The sequence below is a fragment of the Furipterus horrens genome, unplaced genomic scaffold, assembly GCF_987537825.1.
Source record: "Furipterus horrens unplaced genomic scaffold, mFurHor1.1.pri manual_scaffold_10, whole genome shotgun sequence".
Classification (NCBI taxonomy): Eukaryota; Metazoa; Chordata; class Mammalia; order Chiroptera; family Furipteridae; genus Furipterus; species Furipterus horrens.
This window is the reverse complement of record NW_028327180.1, coordinates 45,800,311-45,820,983: the sequence shown is the minus strand read 5'-3', so window position 1 is coordinate 45,820,983 and position 20,673 is coordinate 45,800,311. Positions and strand designations below refer to the sequence as shown.

The following is a 20,673-nucleotide window of genomic DNA, read 5'->3' as shown; positions in this document are numbered from 1 at the left end:
ATTCTAAGATCCATTATCTTTTAATCTTTTCTGCAGCATCTGCTGCACTCTTGGACTCACCTGGATGGGGTATCTGAAAGGAAGGGCTCCTTGCAGAAGTTCAAATTCTGTATTGGACAGTTAATGATTAAGGCTGAAGCTCTGTCCTCGGACAAAAGAGCAGGGAGTAGTCAAACACTAGTCTCTGGACTAGATTTAGGTTTCCTGAAAAAACAAATACATTCTGTCTGGCTAAGGTTGCCCAGTTGACAGAGGAGAAATTTACTTCTCCCTTTATCTCCTCATTAGATACTATTTTCAATGTTATTCCCACCTCTGAGCACCTCATCTCCCTTTGGGATACTTGTCTGGACCAAATGGAAAATTTTCCTGCTGATTCTTGTTTCAAAGGGACCAAGGTTAGAAGTCAAGTGAATCCTGTCACCTTCCAGGACCTTACCCAACTTTGAGTTAAAGTTCCTCAAAAGTCTAAGACTGAGGACACTGCCTTCAGTAGGACCCTTTAACCTTCAACGCACTGACTTGTGGTGGGACACAACCCATGATACCTCCAAGAAATTGCTCTTTCTCTCTTCAGAGAGGGGGACAACTGTGTAACTTTGATGTAAAGCTTTGGGCACTACACCCCGTGGCTTCATTGGTCAAATCAATGAGACATCGCATACTTAGAAATTAAGAGCTGTCATTTAGGCCCTCATTATAAAACCTTTGTTAATTATGAGACATATTTATAATATTTTATGCTATATAATCTGAATGTAGTGCCTTATTATTAGCATTGCTTAATTTAATTTTTAGAAAAGTTTCTTTTGCAAAGTGGAACAATTATGACTCCATTCCCCATTGCAGAAATGGGGCTGAAAGGAGTTCAGTGATTGGTCCAAAGTTGTAATCAGAGTAAGGAGTCAGGCTTGATTGGATGTCAGGATGCTTCCAGTGCTCACACACTGTAGAGGTTCCCAGCTGGAGATGGCTTTCCCCCTCCAGCTATGTGGCAATGTCTGAGAGGAGGCTGCTTTGTACCTACAATACCCAAAACAAATAATTATGTCAAATTTAGGAGGTAAAACTACTTAGTCTAGACCAGCCTTCTCCAACTTAAAAGGGCAAACTAGTATTGACTGGGTGTTTCATCAGCAAAAGGGATTTATTGAGGAAAAAGAAAGCATTGCAACCCATAATTTTTAAATTTTTTAAAAAATATGGTTTATTGTTTATGCTATTACAGTTGTCCCAATTTCTTTTCCCTTTGTTCCCCTCTACCTAGTGACACTGTTCCCTCCAGTTGTCCCGCACCTTAGTCCATGACCATTGGTTGTGCATATAGTTCTTCTCAACATCTTCCTGTCTACTCCACTCCCTCCTACTATGCTTCTTAATTCCTGTACCATCTCCCTCCCTTTTCCCCCTTCCCCCTCCCCACTGACCTCCCTCAAAATGTTCCCCATACCTATAGTTCTTTTCCCACTCTCATTGCCTACTTAGTCTGCCTTTGTTTCAATTCCCTAGCTTCTGTTGTTGGTTGTTGTGATACAACTTTCATTTTAATGTTCATAGTTTTGATTTTCCTTCTACTAAACAAGTCCCTTAAACATTTCATATAACAGTGGTTTGGATCTGATGAACTCCTTCAGTTTTACTTTGTCCTGGAAGCACTTTCTCTGCCCTTCTATTCTGAATGACAGCTTCGCTGGATAGAGTAATCATGGTTGTAGGTTTTCGCTTTTCATTACTTTGCATATTTCTTGCCAGTCCCTTCTTGCCTGCAGTTTCTTTTGAGAAATCAGATGATATTCTAATTGGGACCCCTTTGTACATAATTCTCTTCTTCTCTCTTGCTGCTTTTAAAATTCTCTCTTTATCCTTAATTTTTGACATTTTGCTTATAATGTGTCTTGGAGTGGTTCTCCCTGGGTCCAGTTTTTTTGGAACTCTCTGTGCTTCCTCGACCTGTAAATCTATTTCCTCCCCCAAGTTTGGGAAGTTCTGCTTCATTATTTTTTCACATAATTTTTCAATTTCTAGTTCTTCTTCTTCACTTTCTGGCAGCCCTATGATTCGGATGTTGGCTCGCTTATAGCTGTCCCATAGATTTCTGAGCCTCTCCTCATTTTCCTCACTTCTTGTTTTCTTTTTCTGCACTGGTTAACTGTTTGTTCCTTCCCTGTGTTCCAATTTGTTGATTTGATCCCTGGTTTTCTTGGCCTCACCACTAGTTTCGTATGTGTTTTTGTTCATTTCAGCAGGACTAGCCTTCATTCCTTCCCTGTCTTGTTTAAGATCTGCTGTTAGGTCTGTAAGCATTTTTATAACCAAAGCTCTGAACTGTGCCTCAGAAAGCTTTCTTATCTGCTGAGCCATTAGATTAGATATTTGCTGTCTGGTTAGCTGTGTCACTGGGATCTCTATCATAATCTGTGCCATCCTGATTGTTTTGTGTTTACTTTTGCTTCCTGGGCAGGACTGTCACACCTCCTATACTATAGGGGGCAGAGTCCCGTGCAGTTGTCACAACCAGGTAACCCGTCTCACTGCGATGTGCCGTTTTCTGCAGCGGTGAGGGTCCAAGATGGATTCCTGTCATTCACTCTCGGCTGAGAGACCAGGAGCCTCCTCCGTTGTCCCCACCCCCACCGGGCCTCACAGTCCAAGGCAATGGAGGTCTGCCTTCCCCAGCTTTGGAACTGCAAGCTGACGGGTCTGGTCTGAAGTTGGGGATGCTCTCCAGGCACTTCTAGCCTCCCCCTACATACGGGTGTCTGTGCTTATCGCTGTCCTGCCTCCATCACTGCTGCTGCTGCAGAAAGTGCAGCTTGAACTCTCCTCCCCTGCTTCACCCCTCCTACCTGTCCAGATGAGCACCACTTCTTTATAACTTCATACATTGGACTTCCATTTATTTTCTGGAAATTCTGGTTAGTTCTAGTTTTGCGGTAGTTGTAGTGGAGGGAGACAGAGAGTGTCAGTTTAGGCCTCCATCTTGGTCAGAAGTATCCTGTGTTTGTTTGCTTCCATGTCCCAGGGAGAGGTGTCTCTCCTACTACGCTGTAAGGGGTGGAGCCTTAGGCATTCATCAGTAACAGGTGACCTGTTTCACCACCTTGTGGCAATATATGCAGGGGAGGGGTCTGAGAAGGAACAATGTTGCTTGCCCAGCACTCGCCCCTTTTCCAGGCACTTCTCCTACCTCCACACCAGACTGGCGCCCCTCTAGCTGCTGCCCTGGCCATCATTCCCAGAGTGGGTGGGTCTGCAGATGTTCTAGGACCATGGGGGCCCTTTAAACAAGCAGACTCTGCTGAGAGACTGGCAGATTCTGCCTTCGTTCCAACCCCCACTGGTTTGCACAGTCAAAAGCAATGAGGCTTGATTTTCCCCAGTGCTGGGACCATGAGTTGCATGGTCTGGTGAGGAGCTGGGAATGCTCCCCAGGTGTCCGTCCTGACTTTTAAAAACGTGTAACTGCACTTTCCACTGGCCTGCTGCTATTGCTGCTGCTGCCACTACTACACCACGTGCTCTCTGCCCTGGCTCCACCCCTCCTACCTGTATGGATGAGTATTTCTTCTTTATATCTTTGTTTGCTGAATTTCCATGCACTTTGATTTTCTGGAACTTCTGGTTGTTTCTCTTAGGTTCAGTAAGAGCCTCAAAAATCCCCACCCAATAAGTTGATTAGCAGGAAGTAAAAACCACAAACAATGACTATTGAGGAGTCCAGTGAAAAGTTCCTCAAATCTTGCAAAACACCAGTAGGGGGTAGAAAATTTTTTACTTCCTTATTCTATTCTTCTCCCCAGCAACATACCCAACAAATCACCAGGTGCCTTGTTGTTCCCACCATTGTGCCACCGTTACCCCCAGACCCAACCCATTGTTCCCGCCGTTACCCCCAGGTCCAACCAATCACTAGGCACCCTGATACCTTATTCGAGTCATTCCCTATCCCTCCCTTTAAAACCTTGTCAGCCTGTACACCAGCTGCTGTTCTCTCTTTTGAGACAGCCCAGCAGGTTCCTCTTAATAAACCTTGCATCTCAGAGTCCTTGGTTTCAGTTTTTACTATTTCTAACAGTTTCTAGTTTTGAGGTAGTTGTATTCCTTCTTAGTTGTGGAGTGAGACGCAGCATGTCTGGCTACACCTCCATCTTGGCAGGAAGTCCTCGCAACTCGTAATTTCTTTCTTTTTTTTTTTTTAATATTTTATTGATTATGTTGTTACAGTTGTTCTAATTTTTTCCCTTTGCTCCCCTCTGCCCAGTACCCTCCTTCCTGCCAGCAATCCCACCCCCCTTAGTTCATGTCCATGGCTCATGCATGTAAGTTTTTTGGATTCACCCTTTCCTATATTATTCTTAACTTCCTCCTGTCTGTTTTGTACCAACCAATTATGCTTCTTAATCCTTGCACCATTTTCCATTTCCCCCCATTCCCCCTCCCAGGTGATAACCCTCCAAAGGATCCCCATACCTATGATTCTGTTCCTATTCTGATCTGCTTAGTTGGATTTTGTTTTTATTTTTTAGATTCAGTTCTTGATAGTTGTGATTTTGTTTTCATTTTAGTGTTCATAGTTTTGATCTTCTTTTTCTTAAGTAAGTCCCTTTGACATTTCATATAATAATGGCTGGTGATGATGCACTCCTTTAGCTTTACCTTATCTGGGAAGCACTTCATTGGCCGTTCCATTCTAAGTGATAGCTTTGCTGGATAGAGTAGTCTTGGTTGTAGGTCCTTGCTTTTCATCACATTGAATACTTCTTGCCAGTCCCTTCTTGCCTGAAAAGTTTCTTTTGAGAAATTAGCTGATAGTCTTATAGGCACCCCTTTGTAGGTAACTCTCTGCTTTTCTCTTGCTGCTTGTAAGATTCTCTCTTTATCTTGACCTTTGGCATTTTAATTATGGCATGTTTTGGTGTGGTCCTCTTTGGATATAGCTTGTTTGGGACTCTCTGTGCTTCCTGGGCTTGTATGTCTATTTCCTTCACCAAATTTGGGGATTTTTCCTTCGTTATTTTTTCACATAAGCTTTCAAATTCTTGCTCTTCCTCTTCTCCTTCTGGCACTCCTATGATTTAGATTTTGGCACGTTTAAAGTTGTCCAAGAGGATCCTAAGCCTTTTCTCTTTTTTTTCAATTCTTGTTTTCTCATTCTGTACTGGTTGATTTTTTTCTTCCTTATGTTCTAAATCATTGATTTGAACCCTTGTTTCCTTTCCTTCACCATCAGTTTTATGTGGATTTTCCTTTTTTTCATTTGGCATAGACTTCACTTCTTCCCTTATGCATTTGCCATACTTAGGCATATCTGTCAAGCCTGTGAGCATCTTTCTTACCAGTGTCTTGAATTCTACGTCTGTTAGGTTGGCTTTCTCCTCATCTATTAGGCTGGCTATCTCCTTGTCGCTTAGTTCTCCCAGTGGAGCCTTGATCCATTCCCTCTTTTGGGCCATACTTCTCTGTCTCCTCATCTTGACAGGCTTCTGTGTTTGTTTGCCTCTGTCTTAGGTAGAGCTGTCACACCTGTTATGTTATAAGAGGCAAAACCTTAGGTATTCATCAGAATGGGCGACCTGATTCACCACATTTTGGCACTGTATGTGGGGAGGGATCTGAGAGGCAACAATGCCAATTCCTCAGCACTCATCCCTTTTCCAGGCACTTCTCCCACTTACATATGGAACTGGTGCCTCTCTAGCTGTTGCCCTGGCTGTCGTTCCCAGAGTAGGTGGGTCTGCAGACACTCTAGGACTGTGGAGGCCCTTTAAACAAGTGGCCTCTACTGAGAGTCTGGCAGTTTCTTCCTCCACCCCACCCCCCACTGCTTTGCATAGTCAGAAACAATGAAGCTTAATTTTCCCTTGTGATGGAACCGTGAGCTGTGTTGTCTGGTCTGGTGCTGGGATTGCTCCCCAGGTGTCCCCCCCTACTGTACTCTCCACCAGCGTCCCACTGCTGCTGCTTTTGCCACCACCACACCACATCCTCTCTACCCCAGCTCCGCCCCTGCTACCTGCCTGGATGAGTATCTCTTTTTTATATCTTTGTTTGTTGGACTTCCATGCAGCTCCATTTTCTGGAACTTCTGGTTGTCTATAATTTTGAGGTTGTTGTATTCCTTCTTAGTGTGCAGGGAGACACAGCGTGTCTGTCTAGGCCTCCATCTTGGCTGGAAGTCCATGCAACCCATAAGTTCTGTATGGTTCCTTTAATTCAACAAAATTTGAATTTTAAATATGTTCAGCTTATTTAATTCATTAACTCCAATAAATTTTTTTAAATATCAATATTTACTAGAACTAATAAATGAATCAATAACATGTGGGATACCAAATCAATTTACAGGAATCTATAGTGTCTTAAAAACAAATTATCAGAGAGAGAAATTAAGAAACAATTCATTTACAATTGCATCAGAAAGAATAAAAACGGGAGTAAACATAACCTAGGAAGTTAAAACTATAAGATACTGCTGAAGGTCATGGAAAGAGACACAAATAATTGGAGAAATATACTGTGCACACTGATTGGAAGAATTAGTATTGTTAAAATATTCACACTCCAGGCTCAAAATGGGATCACTCATGCTAAAAGCCTATGATGCCAAATCAAGATTTAATACTGGATCTAATCACATTTTTAACATCTCACAAAAACCTCAATTAAATCAACCAGGTTGGAGTTTTCTGGTCAAGCACCAACCAGTAAGGTAATCTGTCACATGGGTCCTCTCCATCCCTCATAGAAATAAAAAAGAAATTTGCATAATAAAAAAAATCTTCAAATAAAAAAATACATAAAAAATCAGGGCTATAAGCCTGAAAGAACACAATTTTTTTTAAAAACCTTCTTGTTTTCATCCCTCATATAAATATGCCAAAGCCCCCAAAGAATCCTTTCTTTCTGTTGTTAATAGCTCCCTTGCCCCACTCTCCTTTCTATACAAACCTTACATTTTGTACAGCCCTTCAGAGCTCCCTCTTAGTTGCTAGATGAGATACTGCCTGGTTGATGAATTACTTAATAAAATCAATTAGATCTTCAAATTTTCTATGTTAAATTTTTTTTTAACATACTCAAAACAATCTACAGGTTTAATGTCATCTCTATCAAAATTCCAGTGGCATTTTTCACAGAAATATAGCGATCCTTAAACTTGTATGGAACCACAAAAGACCATGAATAGCCAAAGCAATCTTGATAAAGTAAAAGAAAGCTGGAGGAACCATGCTCACAAATATCAAACTATATTACAGAGCTATTGTAATTAAAGGAGTACAGTACTGGCAAAAAAAAAAAAAACAGACTGTAGATCAATGAAACAGAATAGAGAGCCCATAAATAAACCCACACAATATGGTCATTAATTTAAGAGAACGGAGCCAAGAATATACAATGGGGAAAAGGATAGTGTCTCCAATAAATGATAATTGGGAAATTGGACAGATACATGCTAAAGAATGTAACATGGTCACTAATGTAGGGTTTCGGAACAAAAAGCCACAGATGTGTATGTAGATTATTTTTTGCTGAAAGCAATGGAGACTCTGGAAGCCAAATAGAAATCTTTATGTCTCTCTTAAAAATTTTAAATTTGGACATGACTCATCACATTAACAAAATAAAAGATAAAAATTATGTGATATATCAATAAATGCAGAAAAAGCATTTGATAAAATTCAGCACTTTTTTATGATAAAAACACACAGTAAAATGGGAATAGAGGGAGCATATCTAAATATGATAAAAGCCATATACAAAAAACCGACAGCCAATATCATACTCAATGTACAAAAACTACAAATGTTTTCCTTAGGATCAGGAACAAGACAAGACAAGGGTATCAGCTTTCACCACCCTTATTCAACATAGTTCTGCAAATTCAAGGCACAGTGATCGGCCAAGAAGAAGAAATGAAAGGTATCCAAATTGGAAAGGAACAAGTAAAAATGTCATTATTTGCAGATGACATGATAGTGTACATAGAAAACTATAGGCTCCATGAAAAAAACTACTCAAACTAATAAGTGATTCAGCAAAGTAGCAGAATACAAAGTCAATATTCAGAAATCAATAGCATTTTTGTACACCAGCGATGAACTATCAGAAAGACAAACTAAGAAAAATAATCCCACTTTCCATAGCAACGGCCATATAAAAAGTACTTAGTAATAAATTTAATGAAGGAGGAAAAAGACATGTACTCAGAAAAAAAACTATAGAACACTGAAGAAAGAAATCAAGGAAGATACAAGTAAGTGGAAACATATACCGTGTTCAAGGATTGGAAGAATTAACATCATTAAATGTCCAATTATCCAAAGCAAACTATAGATTCAACACAATTCTTATTAAAAATACCAGTGATATATTTTACAGATCTACAACAAATATTGCAAAATTATATATGGATGCAAAAAATACCCCAAAGAGCCTCAGCAATCTTGAGAAAGAAGAACAAAGTTAGAGGGACCACAATACCTAATAAAAAACTGTACTACAAGGCCACTGTAGTCAAAACAGTCTGGTGCTGACATAAGAACAGACACGTAGATCAATGGAACAGAATAGAGATCCCAGAAATAAAACCATGCATTTATGGTTAATATTTGACAAAGGGGCACAAACCCACAATGGAATAAAGATAGTCTCTTCAATAAATGGTGTTGGGAGAACTGGACTGGTACATGGAAAAAAAAAAAAACTAGACCACCTACTTACACCGTATGTCAGAGTAAACTCAAAATGGATAAATGATAAATATAAGTCAGGACACCATAAAAATCCTAGTGGAAAACATAGGCAGTAAAATTTAAGATAGCTCATGTAACAATACTGTTGCTGATATATCACCTAAGGCAAGGGAAATAAAGGAAAAATAAATAAATGGGTCTACATCAAATTTAAAAGATTTTGCATGGCTAAAGAAAACATCAGCAAAATGAAAAGAGCACCGACTGAATGGGAGATATATTTGCCAATAATATATTCTGGACAAGGTTTTAATCTCCAAAATATATAAAGAACTCATACAACTCAACACCAGGAAAACAAACAATCCAATTAAAAAATGGGCAAAAAATTGAATAGGCAGTTCTCCATGGAGGACATACAGAGGTTTCATAGGCATATGAAAGAATGCTCACCACCACCAGCTATCAAAGAGATGCAAATTAAAACCACAATGAGATAACCTCCTTACACTGGTCAGAATGGCTGGCATTAATGAATCAACAAATAACAAGTGCTGGCAAGGATATGGAGAACGGGAACCCTAGTGCAGTGTTGGTGGGAATGCAGACTGGTGGAGCCACTATGGAAAACAGTATGGATTTCCTCAAAAAATTAAAAATGGAACTGCCTTTTGACCCAGCAATTCCACTGCTGGTATAAACCTTAAAAATCTGAGACACCAATTCAAAAGAATTTATGCACCCCTATGTTCAAGCAACACTATTTACAATAGCCAAGGGAGGACACAGCCTACCTGTCCATCAGTAGATGACTGGATTTTAAAACTGTGGTACATTTACACAATGGAATACTGTGCAGAGAAAAAAAGGATTTTCTACCTTTTGGGACAGCAGGGATGGAACTAGAGATTCTTATGTTAAGTGAAATAAGCCAATCAGTGAAAGACAAATATCATATGATCTCACTTACAAGAGAAATATAATGAACAAAATAAAATAATGAGTAAAATAGAACCAGAAGCATCACATCATGGAATGGACTGACAGCTGTAAGAAGGGAGAGGGGAGGTGAAGATTGGTTGAAAGAAAGTGAAAGCATTAGTCAAAGGACATATATGAAGGGCCCATGAATGTGGACAATGGTGTGGGGATTGACTATGGAAGTCGGGGATGGGCTGGGTGTAGGGAGGAGACAGGGATAAATTGGGACAACTGTGAAAGCATAAACAATAAAACATTTAATAAATAAACAACACTACAACATTAAAGCAATTTTAAATTTTGGGCTTGCCCATAATAAATGTTATCATCAGAGTTAACTCTTTATGACCAAAGTATAGGACAGGATGAACTTATAATTACTGAACATCTGCTCACCTTACTGTCCTGATAATGACCCTTCTCCCCTCTGAAGCTCCAGGTGCCTTACCTCATCTTTAGTTCTGAATGTCATATATACCTCATTGTCCCTTTGTCTCTGCCCCTCTCATGTATGTATCTGTTACCAGACAGCCTCAGCACCAGAGGCTGGCCCTGACCCAGTGCATCCATGAACTTCCTCATGTCAGGTGACCTCCAGGGCCTTGACTTGCCTGGGAAAGGTTTCAAGGACAAATCAGGGTGACAATAAAGCAAGTTTTATTCAGGTAGAGAAAAAGAAAGAGCCCCAAGCACCGGCACCCCTGGGGAAAGAAGAGAAGAGCATGCATCCAAGTGAGATGTTCATACATTCAGTTAGTTCTTGAGATTTTATGTGCGTCCAAGGTGGGGGGAGGGGTTTTGCCAAGCTTTGGGTCACCAAATTCTGACTCTGCCATCTGGCTGGGAGAGGGCCTTGTTCCTAACTTGGTCTCTGGAAGAATCATGGCCTTAGTACCCCTAGGTCCCCTTCTACTATGATGTCAATTTTCATTATAATGATGTTATAATGAGCTTTGATGTGTGTCTCCAGTCAATTTTTCCTCCATTTTGGAATGATCTGGACTAGCCAGTGCTTGTTGTTGTTGACTTCCACACTCACCAGAGAGGTTTTCCTGCCATAAAATGTTTTCTCTCTGATCATGACTGAGTGGGGGGAGAGAGCCTCTGGTGAGAGGATGTCTGCTCCTACTTCTTCATTCCACATGTTGGGATTTTCCCTTACTCCTTTCCATCCTGCCTCATATCCATATAGAAACCACTGGGAGATATACGAGGTCTGTCTGGAAAATGTCCAGTCATTGTTAATATAATGAGGAGGGTTTGCTCATATCAATGTAACCTGGCAACCAAGCAGAGTAGACTGAAATGTGCATGTGTGAACAATGACAACTTCACTGTACTAGTCAATAGCGGTGGTAGATGCCATTGAGTGAAAGTATGTACTGTGTGGCCATTGCATTCAAAGTGACTGAGCAAGAGGAGCAACGAATCTGATTCAAATTTTGTGTTAAGCTTGAACATTCCTCCACAGACACTACAGGGATGATTCAGAAGACCACAGCTATGGGCAACTGGTGATTGGTAGCTTCGTCACGACAACACATCCACGCGTGCATCACAACTGGTGCAGACATCTTTGGCAAAACAACAAATCACTCAGGTGACTCAGTCCCCCTACAGCCCAGATTTGGTGCCCTGTGACTTCTGGTTTTTCTCAAAACTTAAAATCACCTTTGAAACAAAAGAGATTTCAGACCATCATTGAGATTCAGGAAAATACCACAGGCAGTTGATGGTGATTTGGAGAACTATGTGATGTCCCAAGGTGCCAAGTTTGAAAGGACTGAGGCTCCATATCCTATGTACAATGTTTCTTATATCTTCTTCAATAAATGTCTCTATTTTTTACATTACATGGCTGAATACCTTCTGGTATACTTGATAATCAAATTTTTCCAGGTACTGTGTTAAGTATTCTAGACACTGAACTGAGTAAAACTATAAAACTAGGAGATCTGTTATAAGACCCAGTAGCATGTTACTAGTGTGAATGCCAGGCTTTACACTTTTGATGTACAAGGCATCTGTTTCAAAGACATCTATCTCAAATAATCCTACTGCCAGCTGTGTGATAAGGCTGCTAGAGAAGCACCTAAGCCCCCCTACCCAACTCAATCTGTTCTCTCTCTCTCCCTTCTCCACCTCATCTCCCATTCTGGGACATCCTGGTGACCCTCAGGATGCTCTGACACTTCAGAACCAGTGAGTAATAAACCTTATGTTTTCACAGTTCTGTGATGGTTGTTGCAATTATAACAAGGACCACAAGAGGCCGTCCAGCCACAACATTGAGCGTGGTCTGAGGAACAGGTAGCAGGGCCCAATGCCAGTGCCCAGACCTTCCTATCCTATAGCATCACTATCAACAGGCTGAGACTTACAGGGAGCAATGATCAAGTCTACAACATCAGGAAGAGCAGTTAAGGCACTGATGTACAAAGAATGAGGGACACAAAAGTTTAAATTGAGGTTTCTGATTTTCCTGTAATGAAATTATATAAATGGTGTGAGTAAACACGTGAAACTTTTTCCACATGATAATACAACTTATAACCATTCTCTCTATAAAAAAAGAACAACTTACTTACAATAATATATGTCATTTGAGAAGAAATGATTCTTAAGAAATCCATGTTGCCCTGAAATAAACTGAAATTTACATATATTTCTGATCAAGGTTGGGAAAAACTACATTGAGATTAGAAAAAAGAAGAAAGGAAAAAACCGTCTGGCATAAAGCTTTAAAATGATAACTTAAATTGTAGAGAGAAGCTGAACTCAAAGAAATGGCAATTTCAGGACAGAACTAAAAAGTTCCAAAACTATAATCTGATTAAAGAAACAATTTCTGGTTTTCAGTCTTGGGGCCAAGAAATCAAGGTCACATTTTCAGACTCAGGATAGTTGTCCTGTTTTTATCTGCCACCCCAAAGAACATTTTGAGGGCCCCCTTTATGTCTTTGTTCCTGAGACTGTAGATGAAGGGGTTCAGCATGGGTGTGACCACAGCGTACATCACCGAGGCTGTTGTACTTGACTGTGAGCTGTGGGTACCAGCAGAGCTGAGATACACTCCTAGGCTCATACCATAAAATAAGGAGACAACCGAGAAGTGAGAGGCACAGGTGGAAAATGCTTTATACTTCCCCTGAGCTGATGGGATTCTACGTATAGAGGTCACTATCTTAGAATAAGAGTAAAGGATCCCAGTCAGGGGACCACCACCTAGTAGCACAGTTGCAGAATAAATCACAATGCTATTAAGAAAGCTGTCAGAACATGCAAGTTGGGTCATCTGATTGAGTTCACAGAAAAAGTGGGGGATTTCCAAGTCAGGACAGAAAGACAGTCGCCACACCATTAGGCATTGTAGCAAGGAATCTAGGGCACTTATGATCCAGGACATTAGAACCAACAGTCCACAGAGCTGGGGGTTCATGATGACTGTGTAGTACAGGGGGTGACAGATGGCCACATACCAGTCATAGGCCATCACAGTAAGGAGGAAGTTGTCCAATACCGCAAAGAGTATGAAAAAATATATCTGTGTGATGCAGCCTGCATAGGTGATGACTTTGCTCTGTGTCTGGATGTTCACCAGCATTTTCGGGACTGTGGTGGAGGTGAAACAGATGTCAGCCAAGGACAGGTTGGAGAGGAAGAAGTACATGGGTATGTGGAGGTGGGAGTCTGAGCTGACGGCTAGGATGATGAGCAGGTTTCCAAACACAGTGATCAGGTACATGGAGAGGAACAGCCCGAATTGGAGGGGCTGCAGGTCTGGTTCCTCTGATAGTCCCAGGAGAAGAAATTCTGACACTCTTGTCAGGTTCCTTGCTTCCATGAGCTGGAGGTGACCTTCAAGGAGAAAGAGAACAGGAGTAGTTTTCATACAAATTGGTATTACTCACATAGCTCTAATGCTACAGTTTATATTTTGAAGTCAAGAAACTAATTTTAGTATTTTGGAATGAACCTGTTCCCTTCTATGAGTTTTCTGTGTCATCTTACAAAAGGAATTTATCCCAATCTGCTTTTTCCTAAGGTTTCAGGTATACTACAGTTTTAATGAGAAATTGTTCATGTATTTCAGGAATATAAATTGAGTGCTGACCGTGTTTTTGGCACTCTCTAAGCTGTGAGTAGAGGGTGCTGAAAACACAAGTCTCTACAAGCCAATATTGGGGAAAAAATAGAGAAGCAGATAATAGAAATAAATATAACATTATAGACAGTGAAAATCCTAAAAAGAAAATGAATGCAGATCTAAAGGAGAAAGTGAGTAGGCTGTTCTATTTTCCATAGGTATTTTTGTAAGACCTGGAAACAAGGTGGCATTTGAGCACAGAAGTCAAGGGAAGAAGGGAGAGATCAGGGTCATGAGAACAAGTGTGTACCCAGCAGCGGGAATGGCCAGTACCAAGGCTTTAGGGTGGAGCTGAAAGGGTTTAGTGATTTGCTCAAAGTTAATATGAGAGCATATATGGGCCCTTCATTATAATGTTTCCAGGTTGCTTCTAGTCACTGGGTCTCAACCAGAAATAATTTTGCCCCTAACAATGCCTGGAGAGATACCACTAAACACCCTAAATTTACACACACACAAATCACCCCCCCATATCATTATCTTTTCCCAAATATCTATGGTGAAAGTAATTAGAACCTAGTTTAGACCAGTACTTCTCCAGTATCAATGTGCAAATAAAATCCTCAGGATTCTAGTTCAAATGCAGAATTGATTCAGCAGGTCCTTTAGGCTCAGAAAGCTGTGTTTCGAACAGGCGCCCAGGTGGTTTTGATGCTGCAGGTCCTGGTCTGTGGACAGCTCACTGAGAAGAGAGGCTGTGGTTCTGTGTTAGAATGAGTTACAGTAATTTTAGTTCCTATGATCCAATAAGATCTTTGCATGGACTTTTGAAGGAATAGTGTGTTCACTCATTCCAGAGGCTATGTATGATTAAATCTCAGTTTCCTTTATATAAGGGCCCTGAGTGACACAGAGTAATGCACTTCTGAAAAACAATTTGTAGCAGGTAGAATAAGGACCTCTATAAGATGTCCATGTCCTAATCCCCACTACCTTTGAATATGTTATTTTTTACAGCAAGGAGAAGATTAGGGTAGCAGGTGGAGCAGGGCTGCTAATCAGCTGACTCTAAGGCAGAAAATGAGCAGGATCGTCCAGGCGCACTAAGGTAAGCAAGCACAATGCTCCCTAGATGCAGAAGAGGGAGAGCAGAAGAAAATGCTACCCCACTGGCTTTGATGAAGGAGGAAGGTCCCTGAGCCAAGGTGTGCAAGTGGACAGCAATTCAAAGTGGAATTGGGAAGAAAACAGATTATCCGCTGAGCTTCTCAAAGGAATTGTACCCTCAGACACCTTGCTATCAAGCAGTGAGACTCATTCCAGGCTTCTCACACCTAGAACTGCAAGCGCATATACGTGCTCCCTGCAACCAACAAACGTAGGAACACTTTACAGCAGCAATGACAATATAATAGTCATTGGTTCAGTGACATTTTTTGGAGGGAACTGAGTTAAGTCTGTCCATTCATTGGCTTTCTTGGGTAAGGGCATTGTACTTTGAAAACCCACAGGAAGTAGAAAAGAAATTTTAATACAATTTGGAGATATTTCACCCACGGCTGGGACAGTGAAGTCTTCACCGCATAAATGTAAACATTGTGAACTAGGATGCCTTGGCGTCATTAAATTTTAAGGTACAATGTGTGACTTTAACTTTTTCAGCACTGAAGTGTCGAATCTTGTTGCTCAGCACACTGTACTCTTTGGCTAGAAGTTGGTCAGTCCTCAATTTATATTCCCCAAGAGCGTGACAGCATTTCTCATTTAAGGCATAGAAAAATGAAACCTGTGGAAAAAGACTGTTGTGGGGTAGGAATTTCTACTAACAGTTAAATATAGAAAGTAAAGGGCACAACCCCCAAAATACATGCAGCCTCACCAGTAATGAGGTAAGACTGGTTAGTAGTCCTTTTTAGACTTATTAAATATGTTCTCATGTGAGCACCCAGCACGAGAGAAGGTACTGCAATGTCTGCGTCACTAACTGCTGCTGCAACGTGCTGTCTACCTCACTGGTCTGGATCTTTCAGTGAGAACACAAACGTGCTCAAATACATCCCATCTCTGAAGTTTAATACAAACACTCTCACTTCACTGCACGGTTCTCCACACCTAATACTTTGTTTCCTTCTCGCCGAACAGCAAAACTCCTCAGGTGTGTTTTCATTTTCCTCCAACCATTTCATGCACCTCACTCATTGTACAGCGTCAACCCACTGGACTCCCAGCCCCGTCACTTAATGGTCAGCTATGGCCCTGGAGTGCAGATTGCAACAGACACAGCCTTATCAACACATTAAATAAATTAAGTATAAATTAATTACCTAATCAAGACTACAAACAGATATATCTGGTCTCTGCGCTAGGCTGATAGGGATGCAGCATCTCAGGTAAAAGTTCTCAGGTTCCAGCCTCTCTTACCCTTTCCCTATCTATGTACCTTCAAGGCTCTCAGACTCACCTGGATGAGTTTTCTGAAAGGAAGGTCTCTGTGTGGAAGTAGATGGTAGATAATGGAGACTGAAGCTCTGTCCCACATGAGACAGTAGGAAGGACTGAAGCATCAGTTCCTGAGACAGACTTAGGATTCAACAACAACAACCACGTCCTGTCCACCAACACTGCACAAGCTGAAGGGCTGCACAGGGAGATATTTACAGTTTTCTCTACATCTATCTGCTCATCAGATACATTTCCCTAGTGTTGTTTCAGCATCTAAGTACATGATTTCCCCTTAGGCCTTGGAATAAACAGGAAGAAATTTTTTCCTAATGATTCTCTGATCCCCAAGGACCGTGTTAGAAGCCAGGTGAATTTATTTTATTTATTTTTTATTTTTTATTTTTATTATTTTTTATTTTTTTGGTTTTTCAATTACAGTTGTCCCATTTTCCCCCCATTTCTCACTCCACCCAGCCCACCCCTTCTCCCACAATCATATCCCTCCCCGTTGTCCATGTCCATGAGTCATTTATACATGTTCCTTTACTAAATTCTTCCCTTACTTATCCCCCTTCTCTCCCTCCCCCCTCCCCCCTATTGACTGCTATTCTGCTCTTTGTCCTATTTAGTTTGTTTGTTTATGGTGTTCTTTAGTTTCCTGTATTAGGTGATATCATATGGTATTTTGCTTTCTTTGCCTGGCTTATTTCACTAAGCATAATTCTCTCTAGTTCCATCCATGTTGTTGCAAATGGCAGGAGTTCCTTCTTTCTTTCTGCTGCATAGTATTCCATTGTGTAAATGTACCAGTTTTTTGATCCACTCATCTACAGATGGGCACTTAGGCTGTTTCCAGTACTTAGCTATTGTAAACAGGGCTGCTATGAACATAGGGGTGCATAAGTTCTTTTGAATTAGGGTTTTAGGATTTTTCGGGTATAATCCTAGCAGTGGAATCTCTGGTTCAAAAGGCAGATCCATTTTTAGTATTTTGAGGGAATTCCGTACTGTTTTCCATAGTGGCTGCACCACTCTGCATTCCCACCACAGTGCACCAGGGTTCCCATTTCTCCACATCCTCGCCAGCACTTGTTGTTTGTTGATTTGTTGATGACGGCCATTCTGACTGGTGTAAAATGGTGTCTCATTGTGGTTTTTATTTGCATCTCCCTGATGGCTAATGATGTTGAGCATTTTTCATGTGTCCATGGACCTTCTGTATGTCCTCTTCGGAGAAGTGTTTGTTCAGGTCCTTTGCCCATTTTTTAATTGGGTTGTTTGTTTTCTTGATGTTGAGTCATATAAGCTCTTTATATATTTTGGAGATCAGTCCCCTGTCTGTGATGTCATTGGCAAATATGGTTTTCCATATGGTTGGTTTTCTTTTCATCTTGCTGATGTTTTCTTTTGCTGAGCAGAAACTCTTTAGTTTGATGTAGTCCCATTTGTTTATTTTTTTCCTTTATTTCTCTTGCCTTAGGAGATGTATCTGTGAAGATATTGTTACGTGGGATATCTGAAGTTTTCCTGCCTATGTTTTCCTCTATGACTTTTACGGTGTCACAGCTTACATTTAAGTCTTTGATCCATCTTGAGTTTATTCTCGTGTGTGGTGCAAGTTGGTGGTCTGGTTTCATTTTTTTGCAAGTCTCTGTCCAGTTCTCCCAGCACCATTTGTAGAAGAGGCTCTTCTCACTCCATTTTATGTTCCTTCCTCCTTTATCAAATATTAGTTGACCATAGAGGCCTGGGTTTATTTCTGGACTCTCTATTCTGTTCCACTGATCTATATGTCTGTTCTTATGCTAGTACCAGACTGTTTTGATCACAGTGGCTTTGTAGTATAGTTTGAAGTTTGGTATTGTGATTCCTCCTGCTGTGTTCTTCTGTTTCAAGATTGCTTTTGCTATTTGGGGTCTTTTTCGATTCCATGTGAATTTTTGGAGTATTTGCTCTAGGTCTGTGAAATATGTCATTGGTATTTTAATAGGGATTGCATTGAATCTGTAAATTGCTTTGGGTAGTATGGCCATTTTGATGATGTTGATTCTTCCCATCCAAGAACACGGTATTTGCTTTCATTTATTTGTATCTTCCTTAATTTCTTTCTTCAATGTTATATAATTTTCAGAGTACAGGTCTTTTATCTCTTTGGTTAAGTTTATTCCTAGGTACTTTATTTTTCTTGTTGCTATAGTAAATGGTATTTTCTTTTTTGCCTCTGTCTCTGATATTTTATTGTTGGTGTACAGAAATGCCTTGGATTTCTGTATATTTATTTTGTGTCCTGCTATTTTGCCAAATTCACTTATTTATTCGAGTAGTCTTTTAGTGGAGTTTATAGGGTTTTCTAGGTATACTATCATGTCATCTGCATATTCTTTTTTCTTCTTCTTTCCCAATTTGGATGCCTTTTATTTCTTTTTCTTGTCTGATTGCTGTGGCTAGGACTTCCAACACCATGTTGAATAGGAGTGGAGAGACTGGACAGCCTTGTCTTGTTCCTGATTTCAGAGGGAATGCTTTCAGTTTTTGTCCATTGAGTATGATGTTGGCTTCAGGCTTCTCATATATAGCCTTAATTATGTTAAGGTATGCTCCCTCTAGTCCCATTTTGCTGAGTGTTTTCATCATTAATAGGTGTTGTACTTTATCAAATGCTTTTTCTGCATCTATTGATATGATCATGTGATTTTTGTCTTTTATTTTGTTTAGGTGATATATTATATTTATTGATTTGCAAATATTAAACCATCCTTGCATCCCTGGGATGAATCCCACTTGATCGTGGTGTATGATCTTTTTGATGTATTGCTGGATCTTGTTTGCCAATGTTTTGTTGAGGATTTTAGCATCTATGTTCATCAGTGATATTGGCCTGTAGTTTTCTTTCTTTGTTGTATCTTGACCTGGTTTTGGAATTAGGGTAATACTGGCTTCATAGAAAGAGTTTGGGATTTTTCCCTCTTCTTAGATTTTTTGGAATAGTTTGAGGAGGGTAGGAGTTAGTTCTTCCCTAAATGTTTTGTAAAATTTGCCTGTGAAGCCATTCGGTCCAGGGCTTTTGTGTGCAGGGAGATTTTTGATTACTGTTTCAATTTCCTTCTTTGTTATTGGTCTGTTGAGACTTTCTACTTCTTCTTGATTCAGTTTTGGAAGGTTATATGTTTCTAGAAATTTGTCTATTTCTTTTAGGTTGTCAAATTTCTTGCCATACAGTTGTTTATAGTAATTTTTTACAATCCTTTGTATTTCTGTGGTATCAGTTGTGATTTCTCCTTTTTCATTTCTGATTTTGCTCATTTTTATCCTCTCTCTTTTTTTCTTGATGAGCCTGGTTAAAGGCTTGTCGATTTTGTTTATTTTTTCAAAGAACCAGCTCCTAGTTTTGTTGATCTTTTGAATTGTTTGTTTGGTCTCTATGTCATTTAATTCTGCTCTGATCTTGATAATTTCCTTCCTCCTTATTGCCCTAGACTTTGTTGTTGTTGTTGTAGTTCTTGTAGCTGTAGGGTTAGATTTTTTATTTGAGATTCTTCTATCCTTTTCAGATATGCCTGTATTACTATGAACTTCCCTCTTAGGACTGCTTTTGCTGTGTCCCATAGGATTTGGGCTGTTGTGTGTTCATTATCATTAGTTTCCAGAAATTTCTTGATTTCTTCTTTGATGTCATTGTTAATCCATTCATTATTTAATAGCATGTTATTCATTCTCCATGAGTTTGGGTGTCTTTGATTTTTATCTTTGAGGTTGATTTTTAGTTTCAAAGCATTGTTGTCTGAAAGATGCTTGATATGATTTCAATTTTCTTGAATTTGTTGAGGCTGTTTTGTGTCCTATCATGTGGTCTATCTTTGAAAATGTCCCATGTGCATTTGAAAAGAATGTATATTTTGCTTCTTTGGGGTGAAAAGTTTGATATATATCAGTTAAGTCCATGTTGTTTAGTGTGTTGTTCAGTGCCTGTATATCCTTGGTGTTTCTTTGCTTTGAAGATCTGTCTGTTGTTGATAATGGAGTGTTAAATCCCCTACTATGAGTGTGTTACTGCTAATATCCTTCTTGTGGTCTTCTAGTATTTTCTTTATGTATTTGGGTGCTCCTATGTTAGGTGAATATATGTTTATCAGTGTTATATCTTCTTGATGGATTGTTCCCTCAAGTATAATGAAATGTCCTTCTTTGTCTCTTTTTATTGCCCTTGCTTTGAAATCCGTTTTGTCTGATATGAGTACCGCTACCCAAGCTTTTTTTTCATGTCCGTTTGCTTGGAATACTTTTTTGTATCCCTTTACTTTCAGTCTGTGTAAATCTTTTGTTTTGAGGTGTGTTTCTTGTAGACAGCAAATATGTGGGTCCTGTTTTCTTATCCATTCCGTTACCCTATGTCTTTTAATTGGAACATTTAATCCATTTACATTTAAGGTTATTATTGACATGTATTTATTCATTTCCCTTTGTATCTGT

General features: G+C 40.0%; 1 protein-coding gene across 1 annotated transcript; it reads right to left on the bottom strand.

Moving 5' to 3' along the window:
• Window positions 1-12,555: 12,555 nt before the first annotated feature.
• Window positions 12,556-13,518, bottom strand: LOC150000005 (olfactory receptor 7A10-like). Its single transcript, XM_090290203.1, has one exon. The coding sequence runs from the start codon at window positions 13,516-13,518 to the stop codon at window positions 12,556-12,558; it is 963 nt and encodes a 320-aa protein (XP_090146329.1).
• Between the last annotated feature and the right edge of the window lie 7,155 nt (window positions 13,519-20,673).